The 17,288-nt window shown below is 30.0% G+C and overlaps 1 protein-coding gene across 2 annotated transcripts; it reads left to right on the forward strand.

The window, feature by feature from the left end:
* Positions 1 to 1,462: 1,462 nt before the first annotated feature.
* Positions 1,463 to 17,164, forward strand: LOC134688276 (T-box transcription factor T homolog 1-like). 2 transcript variants are annotated; one of them, XM_063548825.1, is made up of 7 exons: positions 1,463 to 1,852; positions 3,474 to 3,738; positions 6,272 to 6,409; positions 8,257 to 8,318; positions 8,951 to 9,009; positions 12,527 to 12,688; positions 15,028 to 17,164. In XM_063548825.1, the coding sequence occupies exons 1-7, from the start codon at positions 1,590 to 1,592 to the stop codon at positions 15,408 to 15,410; spliced, it is 1,332 nt and encodes a 443-aa protein (XP_063404895.1). In that variant the 5' UTR covers positions 1,463 to 1,589; the 3' UTR covers positions 15,411 to 17,164. The 2 variants fall into 2 exon arrangements, with proteins under 2 accessions (XP_063404895.1, XP_063404896.1); XM_063548826.1 differs by having other exon boundaries at positions 12,530 to 12,688.
* Positions 17,165 to 17,288: the final 124 nt, after the last annotated feature.

Here is a 17,288-nt window from a genome sequence, read left to right on the forward strand (position 1 = left end):
CATTACACACACAAACAATATGGACAAAAAAATATATATCAAATAAGGAGAGCTTTCAATTTCTTTTACTTTCAAATATATTTGTTTGTACGTTTATATCTTTTAAAATAATTGGATCAATAAAATTTGTCTAAAAAAAATCGAAAAAAAATTCTTAGCTTTCGATGTGTATATTGGGTAGGAAGTGATCTGAGAATGTATTATAGAAATGCCATAATGGAATCTAATTTTTAAATATAAGAATATATAAAAAAAAAATGATAATAGAAAAAAAATTATATTGTTTTGCACTTTTTATAATTTATGGCATTTTTTTTTTAATTCTTTTCCTTTCCGAATCCAAATATTTTTTTGGTTCACGTAAAACTGATAACAGTAGCAGCTTTTCGTTTTTGGACTCAATTGTATTTTATTCGCATATTTCAGTTTAGCTCTTGTAATAGATAATAATAATAATAAAAGTTATATTTTTTTGCATTTTAAGGAGAAATATTGCTGATGACAAGGATGTTTGCTTTACAACTGTTTGCTAATAAATACAATTTTTTACATTGCCGTACATTATTTTGTTAACCACAATTTTCTCATAACTCATTTACTAGCTCACATACCGGTCAAAGTATTTTCTAAAAAAAATTTTGGAGAAAATATCTTTTCTTAAGTAAAAAAAAATATACTAATATTAACTCTGAAGCAACGTTTAAATGTTCAGTTGAGCAAATTTCCTTTATGTGAAAACAGGGTTAAAAAAGGAACATTAACTGGGTTAAAAAAGGAACATGCGGACCATAACATAATCTGTTCAGCTACATGAACTATTTTTAGATAATCATAAAACAAAATGAATCTTTATTGTTTGTTTTTATATATTGATATTATATTTCAATCCGTAAATCTTGTCGTTCAAGAAGCTACTTAAGGACAAATGAAGCTCTTTTAAGAAAACATTTTTTCCCCAATAAAGAATGACTGGAACATTTTTTAACAGATAAATGGAACTTTTTATATAAATGAATTTTCCTACCATAAAAATAATTAATATAAAGTTGTAGTTATGTCCTTGCATGAAATTATTTGCGGGGCTACCTAGGTTTGACTCCCATATGACAACAAACGCAAGTATATATCAAAACCTCTGACACCAATATCGTATGAAATAAAATATAAAATAAAATTGGAAAATAAACAATGAAAGAAGATACGAAAATTTGTTTATGATTTTTTGGGATCTTATATTTATTTTATCAGCAATATAATAATTGTTGTTTCTTTGTTAAAATAGATAATTAAATATCAATTAACTAATGATATTTCTTTGAGAAATTAATTATGAGAAATAAAAAGCATTTGACAACAACCAATCGTTTAACATCAGCCACGCCCCTTGTAGGAAATCGGTGATTGTGATTGGTTTAAACCCGTGGTGGAAATCGGCAAGATCAAAAGACCAAATGATAAATATATACCTTAAGTGTTAGTTCGTAAACATGTGTAATTCATTCTTCGAAACACTTTACATTTCCGAGTGAAACATTTACTAACACGTTGAATAGAAACGGACTTCGATAAAATTGACAAATATCTATCCAATGCTAGATTCGATGCCTATGTGTGAATTTAAAGTTGAGCCTAAACTTGAAAATAAGATTTTGGATTTAGACAATTCCACTGAAATGAAATCTAACCAGGTTAACTTGACCCATCTTTTAAATGCCGTGGATAGTGAAATGACCATCGGGAGTGAGAAAGGAGACCCAACAGAAAGACAGTTAAATGTGAAACTTGAAGAGAAGGAACTATGGAGCAAATTCAAAGAATATACAAACGAAATGATAGTGACAAAAAATGGAAGGTAAATATTTGAACAGTTTATTTACACTTATATGATACTGAATATGCCTTCATTGTTAATTTCTTATGCTTCTATGTTCCATGCTTATACAAACTTAGTTTTCTTACCAGTATATGCTTAATAAACAAAAACATAACACAGTCATAGAATGGAGATTTTGTTAAATTTTGATTATTTGTAAATTTTAAAAAATATTTAGCTATCTAATATATTATACTCAGATTTCGAAAATAAGATTATTTTTCATATACTAAGCAAAAAAATCCAACTGATTGACAAATATCTCCATATCTTTATCAGAAAAAAACGTGTCGTCATTAAATTCTGTTGATTCAAAACAAAATTTACAGAAAATAATTTAAATTAAAATGATAAATTTGATTTCGCACGTGTTCGACAGTTAGGAATATAAATATAATAATTCAGGTAGGGAACTGCGTGCACTTTACTCGTCCTATTAATTTCTCCCAATGTTTTTATATTTATGATGTCCTAAACAATCCAAAACTTTTCTTCAAGTTAAATTTGACGTTGCATAACATATTTCTTCCATTCACAGATGAATATTTATTGGTCGATTTATTTTATTTATACTGCCATTAATTTCTGTAAATGAATGAAGCAAATAAAAATTTTATTTCATATGAGTGTATAAATCATTTACGTCTAAAGGTACTTTGTTTTGCTTCTAATATTTTTGTGTAAATAATATTATTTATGATTATTTTTAAAAATTGTTCCATGCAATATTTAATGACCGTTTTAGTAAATATTTTGGAAAAGTAAATAACCTCTTATGGTGTTAAAGGATCGTCAAGAACGTGTTTGACTTACTACACGTATGTGTCAAGTTACTTTAGTAAGACTTGTCAAAATTTCATCTGATACACAACAATTTTCTTGTCAACACTAATACTAAACAATTCAGACAGATTACGCTTGCTTGCATTTTTTGCAAGGTTTTCATGGTTCTCGCAAGATATATATACTGAATTTACAGTAATTTAGTATATAAGTGATATTTATTTAAAAAGTATCTAAAAGAGAATAGTCCAATGGTAAACAAACTATACTCTCATCTAAGAAATTTTAAAAGGCTGATATAAATAAATTTAGATAAAGATAGTTGCATGCATTCAAAGTACTACAGAACCTGCTTGTAGTGTGAGTTGTATCTGATACAATGGTATAAATATTTTCTCCCAACCTGTCCCTACGGATCTGAACTATTGCAGTTTATTCAGTTTAACAGTTTATTATTATCATATTAGGAATATTTAGAAATATGAGATAATCTGAAGCCAAAATGCTTAGTTAAACAAAAAATGGCTTCTAAAGGAGTACACAATTAAAATCAACAATTAAGTGAAAGATGAGCAGATATTTTGCACAAGTATCAGAATAAAATTCACATGAGGTACTTCTTTATATGGCGATAAAGTCAGATGTAAATTCATTTTTAGAAAGACGTTTCTAAAAATATTATAGATACAATATGTCGAAATACTTATTTTCTTGACGTAAATACAAGAATTTTCATATATATATATATATGCGGTTTATTTGGTGATGTATAATTGTCTAAAGCTTCTTTTTGACTCATGCATCCCATTATTTGCAGGCGAATGTTCCCCGTGTTCAAAGTTAATATATCTGGACTAGACCCTAACGCCATGTACACAGTCTTACTGGATTTTGCACAAGTAGATACTCACAGATGGAAGTACATCAATGGGGACTGGGTAGCTGGGGGTAAGGCAGAACCTGCCGCACCTAACTGTGTCTATATACATCCCGATTCCCCTAACTTTGGAGCCCATTGGATGAAGGAACCAGTCTCATTCAGCAAAGTGAAACTGACAAACAAATTAAACGGAGGCGGACAGGTAAGAAGATACTTTTTTTTTGTTAAACTAATATTTTAAGGAAATTCTTCTGCATATTTATGCGACTATTTTAAAAATATATGTGCAATTATTGAGGAAATAAAATATTAATAATCTTCCGTTTAAGCATATATATTTACCTTTATTGGTTTAATATCACAGTTATTATGTTGGACAGTTGAAAATATAATGTAAAAGATAACATTTTTATCATTTTTAAAATCCATACATACATAGGTTTTCCAGATAGGGTAATATCACTGACAAATAGTATAAAGCCAAGAATATATTGGCTTGCTAAGCTAGTCGGATCACCGGGTATATTGAAGACTTCTCTCTCGAATTTATCATATAGGATATTTTCCTAATATAGCCCTCATATACTTAAAAATTCACGTTTTTGGTCCATTTTTAAATAATTTTTTTTATCATTAATGGAGCTACATTCTATTTGGTATATGTATAAAGTATCTACACAATTACATAACTGTTAACAGAAAAAAGGAAACGAACTATAAGGTTTGAAAAGTATAATTAAAAGGAAATGAGGATAATACGTCCATGAGACAGCAGCAATTCTACGACAAAATCCCCGAAGGATATCTAGTTGGACCTTACTTTTTCTTTTTCAAGATATAATTCCAAGTTTATGTTTAACTGTACACTGAATTATATCCAATTATAAAAACTTGGGAAATCACAAATACCCTCCATTGTAAAAATATATATTCAAACCTTTTTTTCAGTTAACGGATTACTAATACAGCTGTGTTTGAAAAGTTGAATTATTGGACAAATGCAATTTATATAACATCCCCACCACAAGGAATCTTTATAGGTGGTTTTGGCACATTAATTTTTTATTTCATTTTTTTTTATTTAAGTTTGTTTTCTACTTTTAAAATTGACTATAGTTCTACCTCCAGTGAGTAAATGATATAAAATTTAAATTTTGATTCAAAGTTAAATATCCCCCATTAAATGTTTATTGTTTCTGAAGAGGATATTTAACATCTCCAAAACCAGATAATAATATAAACACTTTATAGCTGTGTGTAAGATTCCCTTTTGATGTCTTTAATTGTTTTTGATGTTTATATTTAATTTCTTGACAATTTCTTTCTCGATTTCACAATAAAAATTCTACGTTAAATAGGGTAATGAAAACTTCAGAGAATAAAAACAAAATAGATTTCTCCTTCATTGTAAACTTGGGATCATGAAACAAGTCCCCGAACATGTCCGATTTTATTTTCGTAAAACTCAAAGTCCAACTATCCGCTGCTTCCCTTTGGCCCTTTTTTGTTGTTATTTGCTTTGTTTTGTTGTTTCTTTATTCTTACCACCGTTTTTATAAGTTCTATTACATCTCCAATTATTCGTTTCAATCTGAGATTGCAATACAAAATCTACCAAATGCAAATACATCTATACACATATACCTATGAGGTGTTGGACTTGTTTACAAGTAGATGTCTATTGTTGTGTTCAAAGTTTGTTGTTGCTGGATGTCTGTATCAGACAATGGCGTAGTTCCATAGCTCCTTCTGTAAAACCAACTTTACGTTCTGCTGAGGATGAATCAGAAACAGTTAATGATGTGACATTAAAAATTAAATCAAGCGCTGCAACGATACTCTCTTCACGGTTATTTGTATTTACTTTTTTTTTTCGCCCAGAAAATTAGGAAGTTTTGTGGTCCGTTGAATCTTTATATTAAGAAGATTTATCATGATAATGTATCTGATGAGGTTATTATGATCTATATACAAATCACAGATAATATCATTTAATCCTATATTAGTATTAAATATTGCAGTCTTCATAGCGCATGCTTCTTAAAGTAATTTCACCTATCAAAATTTTGCCTATCAAAATAAAATCTGATGGAAGAGAAATGTAATTTTCGTTAAAGATCAGTTACTTTATGAAATTAAACTTTTATTGAGATTAAAATTTAATGTCAACAACAAAATTGATGGGGGTCCACATTGTTACGACCCTCCCGCTCGAATGTATACCGGGTTCTACGAGTCGTTGAGTTGTCATGGGGGAGATGTTCCTTTGAAATAAAATTCCAAATGGGATTTTTTTTTTCAAGTATGGAAAAAATATTTCAGTACCGAAATAGGAACGCTGTCGTGTGAGCCGTTACATGGAAGGAGACAAACGAGGGGTACTGTATAACGAAAGAATGTAAATTTTTTGATTGTCACTTTCCGATCCCAACCCGTTCTTTTCAGACCACTCCTTGGTCAATCTATAAAGGGTATATGACAGGTTCGTGTATTATAGTATGGTTTATAACACAGTTTTCAGAGTTCTGATAGGGGAACACATATACATTGGCATAATAACACTTCTGCTGCCTACATAGAACTGTCTTTTTTCATCAGATCACCATCAAATTGGTATGAAATTTTCCGCCCACTAATACAATATTTTCATTGAGATACAGCTATGTTGGGTTGGTGCGACATAATGCAATTTCAAATTAATATAAAATATGCAAATCATTTATTTACATTAACAGATAATGTTGAATTCCTTACACAAGTACGAACCAAGACTTCACATAGTAAAAGTTACAAACAATCAGAAAAAGAAGATCAGTAGCTTTAACTTCCCGGAGACACAGTTTATCGCCGTCACTGCCTACCAAAATGAAGAGGTGAGTTTTATTATATCTCTTTTTTTCTTAAAAAAATAGTTGTATAAACTGCAACTGCTTTTTTAAATTTACTGCATTTTGACTGAAACAGATATATAGCCAATCAAAATTAAAGTTATCTTACTGCCATGTTTGCTGTTACGGTTTATTGTTTATTACTGCCGATCGAAAATACAAATATATTTTTCTCGGACAGTTAATGGCATGCTATGTTGTCTGAAATGGAAGAACATGTTATTGTTATTCGGATAAAGCTATTAAAACGATCGCTTGAAATTTTACTGAGATGTTTAGCCTATACATTGCCACTATTCCAAGAACATGTATTATTATTTCCGTTTTATTCATTTAATTTAGAATTGATAAGAAAAATGCAATTCCATGACAAGACTCTAAAAATGTTGTTCAAATAGTGTTAAAACAAAGTACTAGTAGTAACGTATAATAATGATTACAAAATCTACAAATAGAGAATGCAGTTTGTGATGATTACTTACGGGGCACAACTCTTCCACAATGACTTTATTTTGGTTGGGGATCATATGTCTCAATCAACCGTCAGTTTTCTATATAGTGATGTAGTGCTTCGATGTTGTTTTTTGGGGATTCATATTCGTCTGTTTTTCTTTTGGTCAAAGCGTTGTCTCATTTTCAATTAAATATTCTACATTGCACCCTCAGTATGGGACTACTTTTCACCCAGTTTGCAAATAACGCCATTGAATATTCCATACTTCTTTGAATGAGTCGAAAATTATTTCAAGTAATATTGTCCTTTCTAGTAACTTTTTTAATTCACCTAATTGTTTAGTTAAACAACCTGATAAATCTTTTAAATCAGTATTTGAACTTATACATGCAATGTCTGTTTGTATTTCTGACTATCAGTGTGGAAAAAAGCTGAAATTTTCTAATTTTTTTCCAATTATTTCTCAAACAATTTTGCGTTCCAATCTAATCATCAAATTGACACGAACTCTTCAAAGAAAAGATTTGTACCTACTTATGAAAGTTTGAAGAAATCAAATAGTCATTTAATATGCAATTTGATAGTAATTTAATTTTGTGAAGCATTATATTAGGTAATTGGTTATATGTTTCAACACAAACATTTAAGATAAAGAATTTAAGATTTGCACAGTTCTTTAGTTTTTGTCACATCTTTGTGAAAGTCGATATTACCCCGACCATGTCTCACAAAAAAACTTTAATGAATTCTGAATATATTTGTACAGTGTTAATAATCAAACGTCCGACTCAGGAACAGTTAGTTTTCGTGGGAAAGTCCATCATAATTGTTCATTTTTGGTCTACGTAAGGATTTCTATAATTTGACCGCCTGTAAATGAGGTTCCAAAATTAACGCCTGTCCTTTCCGTTTCAGGCCTACAGATATATTTCACAGACAATTTCAATTAATGAACCGCTTCGATTTAACACTTCATTTCTGTGGTTTGTCAAAAGTCATGGGAACAAAAACACGCTAAAAAGAAATACCGTGATATAATAATATTGATAATATAATCATGTTTCTAAAAAAAATATAATCAAATTCAAAGAAAAATTGTTATATTTGTAAAATACAATCAAATTCAAAAGCTACAGTCATTTCTCTTGATTTTGAAGGTTTTAAAAAATATACGTTTTCTCTGAAAACTAGATGTATATTCATTTATTTCAGTTGCAACTAATGAAAATGACAACGTCACTATATTTGTTGAATGTATACCATTGAAATTTGAATCAAATAGTTTAAAATCGTGTATAATAAATCCGTACGTGAAAAAATAAATAGATTTTCAAATGTTTAAATATTTACAATTTGTTATATTTTTCTCTCTTTGCAGATTACAGCACTCAAAATTAAGCATAACCCGTTTGCCAAAGCTTTTCTGGACGCTAAAGAAAGGTAAGATGGCGCCCAGAATATTCTTATTGTCTCTCAATGACAAACACTGTCCGTTGTTCCAGACAGGAGTAAGAGATGTTATATATTTGAGTTAAAGACTTCAAAGAAAGGGAATGAAAATAAATTAACGTTTTCCAACTTGAATTTGATATGGTTCTCTTGAAATTGGATAATTTTTATATTGTTTCAAACAACAGTGGTATATTTTTAAGTGGTAGGAGTGTTTCTAGTGTGGTTTATTTGAAAAGTTGTACAAACGGTGCACTGGATTGGTATAAAGTCTTTATGTAGTGTTTGAATTGATAACTTGTGTCAACGTATCAGTAAATATTGAAGTGATTTATTATTTCATACTAACATGCAAAAGTATTTTTTATACTGTGTCGAATTTCACTGTCAACGATATGAGGTCTAACTTCTAACTTGAAAAAAACAATGAAGATTTTTTTCTTTTAAAAAAAAAAAAATATTGAATAATTTAATTTTATCAATATTTAAAGTAATGATGTTAACTAAATTTGAACTTTTCGCAAAGTCGGTTTAATAAAACGCGTGCAATTTTTTTATATGATTAAAAATAAAAAATCAACTATGAATGACAATCCAGCTTACGTTGCCTTTTTGTGTTTCAGACCTGATCAGAAAGATTTTGTAGACGATGTTATAGACGGTCAACGATCTCTGTCTCACTGTAAGTTTAATCTAAATTCAGAAGTTTTTGTCAATATGGATGAGGTTCACTTTTGCTACTTACTTTTACAATTTTCAGTTGCAGCAAGTATCAACATTGCAACAGCATGAGTAATGTAAAATGCTTTATAGTTAGATTTATGTAACTGATTGGTGTTATGCATGTATAAAACCCACATCAAGGAACACAATGTGACTTCACATAAAACATGTTTTGTTTTTATTTATTAAATATGTGTAGCAATTTTTTTTCAAAGGAAATGATAGATTTTAACTTAGTCTGTGTAAATGAAATTTAACGATTAAGTTAATATATTGTCCCTTTCCATATTTATCTTTTTTATTTATATGTAATTCCATATTTAAAAAAAACCAAGTATAATGCCAACGTCAAGTTTTGGTCATCAAATAAAAATTCCACAAAGTTTTACACAGGTGTTCGGCAAGATTACTAGGAGAAATCTTAGTGATTGTTTTTATTTCCAGGCCTTTTACAATTTCCATTCATACACGTTACTTGACATTTCAAAGGCATAATCAGTAAAAGTTGTCTTAAGAATAATTTTTCACAGACTTATCAATTGAGTTAAAAAGATTTAAAATGAAGTATTGGATATTAAAGTGATAGTTTTCGTTCAATCAATCTGAACTTGGTCGAATTTGTCACGTAATTGTGAAAGACATGTGATAAGTAACCAGATAATTATCAATAAATTATTAATGGTAAATAAAATGACAGAATTCAATGGATTATTATACAAAACATCAATACCGAAACATTGCATTCTTGTCTTGCTACGAATTAAGATACGTCAACTTTTTATACAATAGCTACGTGTATACAATGAATGATACTCCGAGATATTTTCATTCAGTTTTTCTTATGCGATAAAAGTGGCAGATATGTTAACGTTGTGTGGAAATTTTATAGTAACATCCTAACAAATAGTTGGGTATTATAAAAAAGAAGATGTGGTATGATTGCCAATGAAACAACTGTCCACAAGACACCAAAATGTCACAGACATTAACATTAACATTAAAATTGTTTTTTTCTTATTTCAAACCAAGAGGGCAATTGACATGATAAGTTTAGAAAGAAGGATGATACTACACTTAAATTTTATTCCTATAAATAGATATATCCCATAACTTTATATGGTAGTGCCAATCATGGCCTTCTCTCATCCGATGTCTCAATGGCATAAACCTGCCCTCAGAAATATGGTGTATAGGTTGTTTTATGTTGTACCATGAAAATTGTATTAAAAATATTACTTCCGACCATGGTTGTGCATACTTGAATGGTAAAAATCAGAAGCTACATTACTTCTCCTTGACGATGTCCTCCGTAATGTCTCCATGAAGTAGTTCGAGTACCCTTAATACCACTTAGGTCCTATTCACCTTCAAAGGTACCGACTTCTAGATAAACATTCGATCAATGTTTGACACTACTATTTATAACAAACAGATAAACACTGATATGTGACAAAATAAACAATTAAGCAAATTTATATTAAATATTTAAAATCATCTTTTGCTTGTTTTTAATAAATACTTATTCTATTTTGTGATAATTCGCCGGCGCTTCCCATTATGATGGAAACACTTCATTTTGTTTGTTTCACGGTAGATATACTCAAAAGATAGTATCTAACTTTATTGAGTATTGTTAAAATTTACTACAAAATAACAAGACGGCGATAATGTAAATACAAACAAAATTATAGTTTCCGAAACTACACTCGCTTCTCCTCCTGGCAACATTTTAAAATTAATTAACAAATAAAATTTTCCGATTTACAAGATAATCTTGGTAATTTATAAATTTTAGATTTAAATAGATAAAGAAGTACTTGCATGCATTTTTGCATTTGACGGATAAAATGAAGATACAAAGAAATGATACACAAAAACGAAAACGAGAAAAGAAAACGGGTTTCGAACACAAGTATTGCATTCAAAACAAAATTTTAAAAACTAATATTGGAAAAAAAATATATATATAGAAAAAGCCTGATAAAACAGTGTAATACTTGCTCTATGATTTCATTACCAATATTAATAAAATGATAAAAATAAGCCACATTCCTATAAAAATTGAATGTTAACTACAAATAAGAACATTATAAACAAGAAAGGCGTTTTATTGCATTACTTTATTCCCATATTTCTATTGATAACATTTTTTTGATGAAAAAAGTTTAACTTGAAAAAGCCAGGATAAATTACGTTTATAATTCATTATAAAAAATCGTATCTCATTAGATAGTTTGTAAAGAATTCATCCTCCGAAGCAAATAAACGTCAAACCAAAATGTCAATCTATTTTTGTACTAATTACAATAAAATAAACTTTGATTAAACAAGTTAAATTGACACCTGCAAAATTTATTAAGTAAATACGCAATTTTCTCTATTTCATATTTGTAGAGTCAACGCCCGTGTAATGTCCAATTACAATTCAGATTTTATCAGAAAAAGCAACATGATTATAAATATATCTGTATACTATATCTGAATGAGACCACCCTTCCACAGTTTTTTACGGGTGGTTGATATTCAATTACTTTATAACCGTTAAATTCTGTCATCACCTCATTTCTCCTACATTCACAATGGCGACCGCCTACGTCGATATCGACACATCTTAATTTTATTCTACTCTCCGACTCATGATCGTAACAAAATATGATTTTGTATGATATACAGTTTTGATATTGATATCTCTAATTTGCTGCAAAAATATTTAATTTGGCGTCTTCAATACAAAATGGGATGATTTTCATATCGGTTCATCTGATGATACACCCTCCTCAATTGCTTAATAAAAGAGGCATTTAACCTTTCATCAGGTCACTTACGTTGCTTTGATGAAAAGGTAATTATCACTTTAAAGTACAAAAGGATAAGCTAAGCTATGCCATTCCTTTGTCATAACTTCACCTTTGAAGACTAGAATCGTCAGGTTAATTTATATACAAACATGTATATATATACAGTATATAGATATAAGAAGATGTGCTATGAGTATATATATATATGCATATGATGCGACTATTTTCCCTTAATGTAATGATTGAGAATACTCTCAAGTCAAGAACATTTTAGTATTACTTGTGATCATTTTTTTGCCCTGTATTCACATATTTTGAGATAAATTGTCAATTTTTATACATAGAAATATTAGATGTACTTAATACTTTACTAGGAACCCAAAATCAGCTGAAAACTCCACAACCCCTTTCATATTTTTTTTTTGATTTTGCATGGTTTTCTCGTAGACATCCATTTAAACATAAGAATTTTAAAACGCGGACGTCTACGAAGACACCCAGTTTTGATTTGTTTTTGTTTCCTCACATCAGAGGCATATAATATATGCTCACATCAATGATTTCAAAATACTGGTATTTGAAATGTTCTAAAAATCTATAATTTCAACAATTGTAGAAAAATATCGTATTTTTTATCCTTTACAAAGTTCGGATTTTAACATGGTTTTTATTTTTCAGTAGCTGGAGCTTGGTATCTACCTCCAGGAGGACATGGTTTGGTTCCACCTCCCGCTCACCAATTCACTAATGCCCTAAACTTGTCCAACACACACTGTGACAGACTTAGTCTGAGGAACACACGAACATACCATCCTTACCAAAGACGATCTCCACCTCATGGTATGTATTTTAGCAAATATTTAGTTTTGTAGGAAAGTTCTGTGGTAGAAATAATGCTTATAAATGCTATTAACGATTGAAAAAATATACTCCACGATCAGTTTGACGGTAATAATAATATCACAATAAAGAGAAAGCGAATATCAAAACAAATAAACGAGGATGTCTGGTAAAAGTGAGTACATGGTCTAAATAGACAATGATATGCGGATTTTTTTTTATATAGAGTGATATAATTATAATGAAACAATGGTATCATGAAAAACAACATAAAACAGTCTGAGAGAGAATGATATCATAATAATCATATGGCATCGATACATAAAATTACACTCCCTGCATCAATCTTTTTTAATTGCTGAAATTTTGTTTCCATGAATTTGATTTTTCAATTTTACCATTAAATATATGTGGTCAGAAATGACAACCTTATTAGCACTCCTGTCAGACATTAGAGTCATGACAACCTTATTAGCACTCCTGTCAGACATTAGAGTCATGACAACCTTATTAGCACTCCTGTCAGACATTAGAGTCATGAACGTAATAAAGTCACATCTTATGTCGCCTACTTAATACTATTTTAACGCTAATTGCCTAATAAGGAGATGAATCCCTGTTTTGACTGGTCACTGTAGATCATATCGCTTGGAACCCCTTGTAATGAAGACATGTATCACTGTCTGATCTGGTCACTTTAGATCTTATCGCGTTGACCATTTTAGTACTTATAAAGTAGTTAAACATGCAAAACAAACGACCAAACATGTAGTAAATAGAGATGTCCCCAACGGACTTAAGCGTGCGGTAAATTTAAAACAATTAACACGCCATAACAATAGATTTTATTGCTTTCTTGGCGTATATGAGATTCCAATAAATGTAACATGAAAAGATTCATATTAAATATGTCTATGGGATCTAAAGTCTTATTACTTTTATGTGTTTTGAAATACTTTTCTAGTTTTCACCTAAGTGTTATTTCGTCCCCTCTATTGTGGAAGTTTATTTGTATTAAGTCGTCCCTCAAGATTTTCAAAATACTACAATACAGGTTTTGTGTGGGACGGTTTCTTTGATAACAATTTTTAATTCGCCATTAATTTGTCAATTAGCCTAGACAAAAACTATTACAACTTTAGTTCTACCTTTGTTAAATATTTTAAGATATGTTTGGGGATTTTTATTACAATTTCTTATTAAGAAATAAATTGTTTAGTTTTAAATCATTTCACGGTCCATGGAAATTATTTCAATCCTTATTTGCTTGAGTTAAACGATTCTTTCGCCTCTAAAATCCGATTTTAAACACTCAGATAATAAAGGTATTTAGTTGGTATAAACACAATTATGTGAGAAAATGTCTCGGAAATTTCGGTTCGACGGTCTTCAGCAAAACGATACCATTTCTGTCATATTTTAATAAATACTTAGTCGATTAATGAAAAAAATAAATCATATTTACATAAATTGCTAATTGTTGTAAATATGATAAAATTCATAAATAAAAACACATATTTTTACTAAATAGGAAAAAACATCAAGATTTGAAAGATAATAATTAATTATATCCAAATATTACAGTTGGGTATCATAAACATGTAAATTCCTATCAATATGAATGCATAACTGGATATTTGCATATTAATTGTTCTGACAAACCAGGAAATATAATGTTAGTCTCTCAATTAATTAAAATGTTCAACATAAAACGTAACAGTCCGTTTATTTGTCATGTTTATCTAACCTTTTACTTGTCATTACAATAAAACTTTATTTTCCATTGTTATGTTTTCTAATCAAATTTGTAACTCTAAATGTAAATAATTCATTATTTTATTACTTGATACACTGAGAGACCTCAGTAATACAACACTTATGTTCATTTGCTGTAGTACCAGATCTTCGAAGGAAAAACACTAGTCTTAAAGATTTTTTACCAACATGAAATGCCAATTTTTATTTTGCTTGCCACAAAAAAAGATAAACACATTCAGCTCCCAAAAATGTAATAACCATTTAATTCTTATTTTATGCAACTAAAATAACTCGTAAAATGTTGAATTCGCAAAGAACGTGTCGTAACAGTACTGGATATATGCAGCCGATTGCAAAGGCAGACACTTTCTGACAAAACAACATTTGCAGACCTATCATTTGCCGCCACATTTTAAAGCCTTCATTGGCCTGAAGATAGCTCAAAACCTCGAATTTATAATAGAAAACAGGGTTGGGATGAATATTACCAAAGGATTTATTACTGCTCTGTGAACAATATAAAACATGGAAAGATGATCCTATACACAACTGTTAGTAACTTTTGTTTCTTCTATTTTCAGCCTTTTCTAGAGATGTCAGTCCAAATATACCTATGTTGAACATGGATAGCTGGCCACATATGGCAACATCTTCCCACAACGTCCTTTCCTCCAATACCTCACCCCAGTCACAATACGGGATGTGGATGAGTGGTCACATGGGTAACATTCCAACCAACCAGAGCTGTTCTGTACCATACCTTCGATCAAACCCGTCGTATCCATCACTGGGAGTAGCACCAAGTGTTCCGAATGTAACTGTGTCATCTTGTAGTGTTCCTAACTCTTTGACCTCTCAGTCACCTCTCTCACCATTCGATTCTTGTGAACTGTCTTTTTCTTCACCAATGAGAGACTCTTTACGGAACAATGCATGGAGTCCTTTGACGCCGCCACCTATGTAAAATATTTGGATCAATTTAATATGTGATATTACAATATTACAAGCACAATATCATGTTTTATATGTTTTGTGAAATGCATGATTTAATACGGGCAATTAGATGCCAAGTTTGTTAGATTTATGTATGAGAGAATATTGCTGATATATATGTTGTAAGAAATGAATGAAGTAAATGTGAAGTTTGTTAGAGTTATGAATGATAGATTTTAGTTTGGGTTTTGAAAATTTGAAAATGCATGGGAGATTTGCGAAAAATGAGAAAGAATACGAGTTAAAGAATGATTTGAGTGTTTGGTTCACAAAAGATGTACCTTACAACATAGAATAAATTGTAAAACTGCTGTTTTGTACGCAAGTTTCAAATACCTATGGCCATTGAGAATAGCTGCAGTGGTTCTGTTATTCTAAGATGTACAATGAAAGTGTACCTGTTTCTCAATTGTCTCGAAATTCCTATGAATCAGCATGTATATGCTTATCAAAATCAATGGTACCATTAAAATATGTGTTTTACAAGCCCAATGCCTTGTGATACCAGAAATCCATTGGCATTACCCAAAAGAACCAGAGGCGCTTAATTTATCCTATTTTATTTTATAACTTCCAAAATCCAACAAGAATTTAATAGTGACAAGTTGCTTAAGTTTAATGTAAGGATATCTAGATACAGTGCAGTGTAATAATCTATGGTTAGCAGTGATTAAAAGGAAACAAATTAAATGTATGAGTGAATTTGACAAGAATCGTTTGAACAGGTGTTGAAAGTAAATAGATCAGCGAAATCTACAGGTAGATGTTGGCAAAAACAGTATACACAAATCTTGGATCCTTTCACAAGTTTTCAATGAACACCTATTTATTAATTTCTTGTACTCGTCAGATAGCCAGTAAATCAGTTGATAACGGTCAATACCGTCTTTATTACTGCCCATTGCTGGCAATACACTGTTAAGAAAGGTGAAACTTTTTAGATAACCTATAATTTATGTGATTTCTGAATTTAAATTATTTCACTAAATCTGTAATTCAAAATGAGAATCAGATCAAAGATTACCAGGCTTATGCCAATTGACTTTTTTCTATAAACCTCCATACATTTTAGTGGGAGTCTGTTGGTGACAGTAGACTATAGAGAGGTGGAACATAAACTTTGTTTCTGTCAAATTCTTCATTTAAATTTACTTTGAAAATATTGCACGATCCTTATTCTATCTTATATCTTTATTTCTATATAGTAAAGGCAATGTAAGAGATAATCTAGTTTTCAAACAGTCGCAAAGTATTCAAATCAATATTTTCATAATCACAAATAATAATTAAAAAAAAGAATCAGAAAATGTGAAATTGGTACGGGTCATTTCTCTTATTCGATCATAAATATAATGCAAAAACTAGAGCGAAAAAAAGTAAAGATTAACACCTCGGATTGTTCACGCGGTTTCTTGTAATACTCCACCTACCCCGACCCACCGTGATTTATTTTCCAAAAAGGAGATCACCGAAGAGTTATGGCGTTAATAGAATAACGTTTCATGTTTTCGTATTTGTTACATTTGAGAGTTAAGAGTGCTGTTTGTATATACTGATAAATGTATTATATTGTATATGGTAAAATAAATACTGGATATATAGAGTGAATAGTGAGAGCTATAAGGTGCTATTACTGTTATTGTATACATGTGTAATTATCAATTAAGTGAAAATGTCATGTGTATTTTTGAAAAAGTCAAAAAGGCAATAAAAATTTAAAAGCTATATGGTTTTAATTGATATTTTATGAAAGTTCATCAATGGGACAAAGTGTAGGTGTATGTTGAGTCAGTTAAATGATTTCGAACATTGGTCATTGATAATTAATGGCCACCATTGCGTGACTTCC

Source organism: Mytilus trossulus, chromosome 10 (assembly GCF_036588685.1).
Source record: "Mytilus trossulus isolate FHL-02 chromosome 10, PNRI_Mtr1.1.1.hap1, whole genome shotgun sequence".
NCBI lineage: Eukaryota > Metazoa > Mollusca > Bivalvia > Mytilida > Mytilidae > Mytilus > Mytilus trossulus.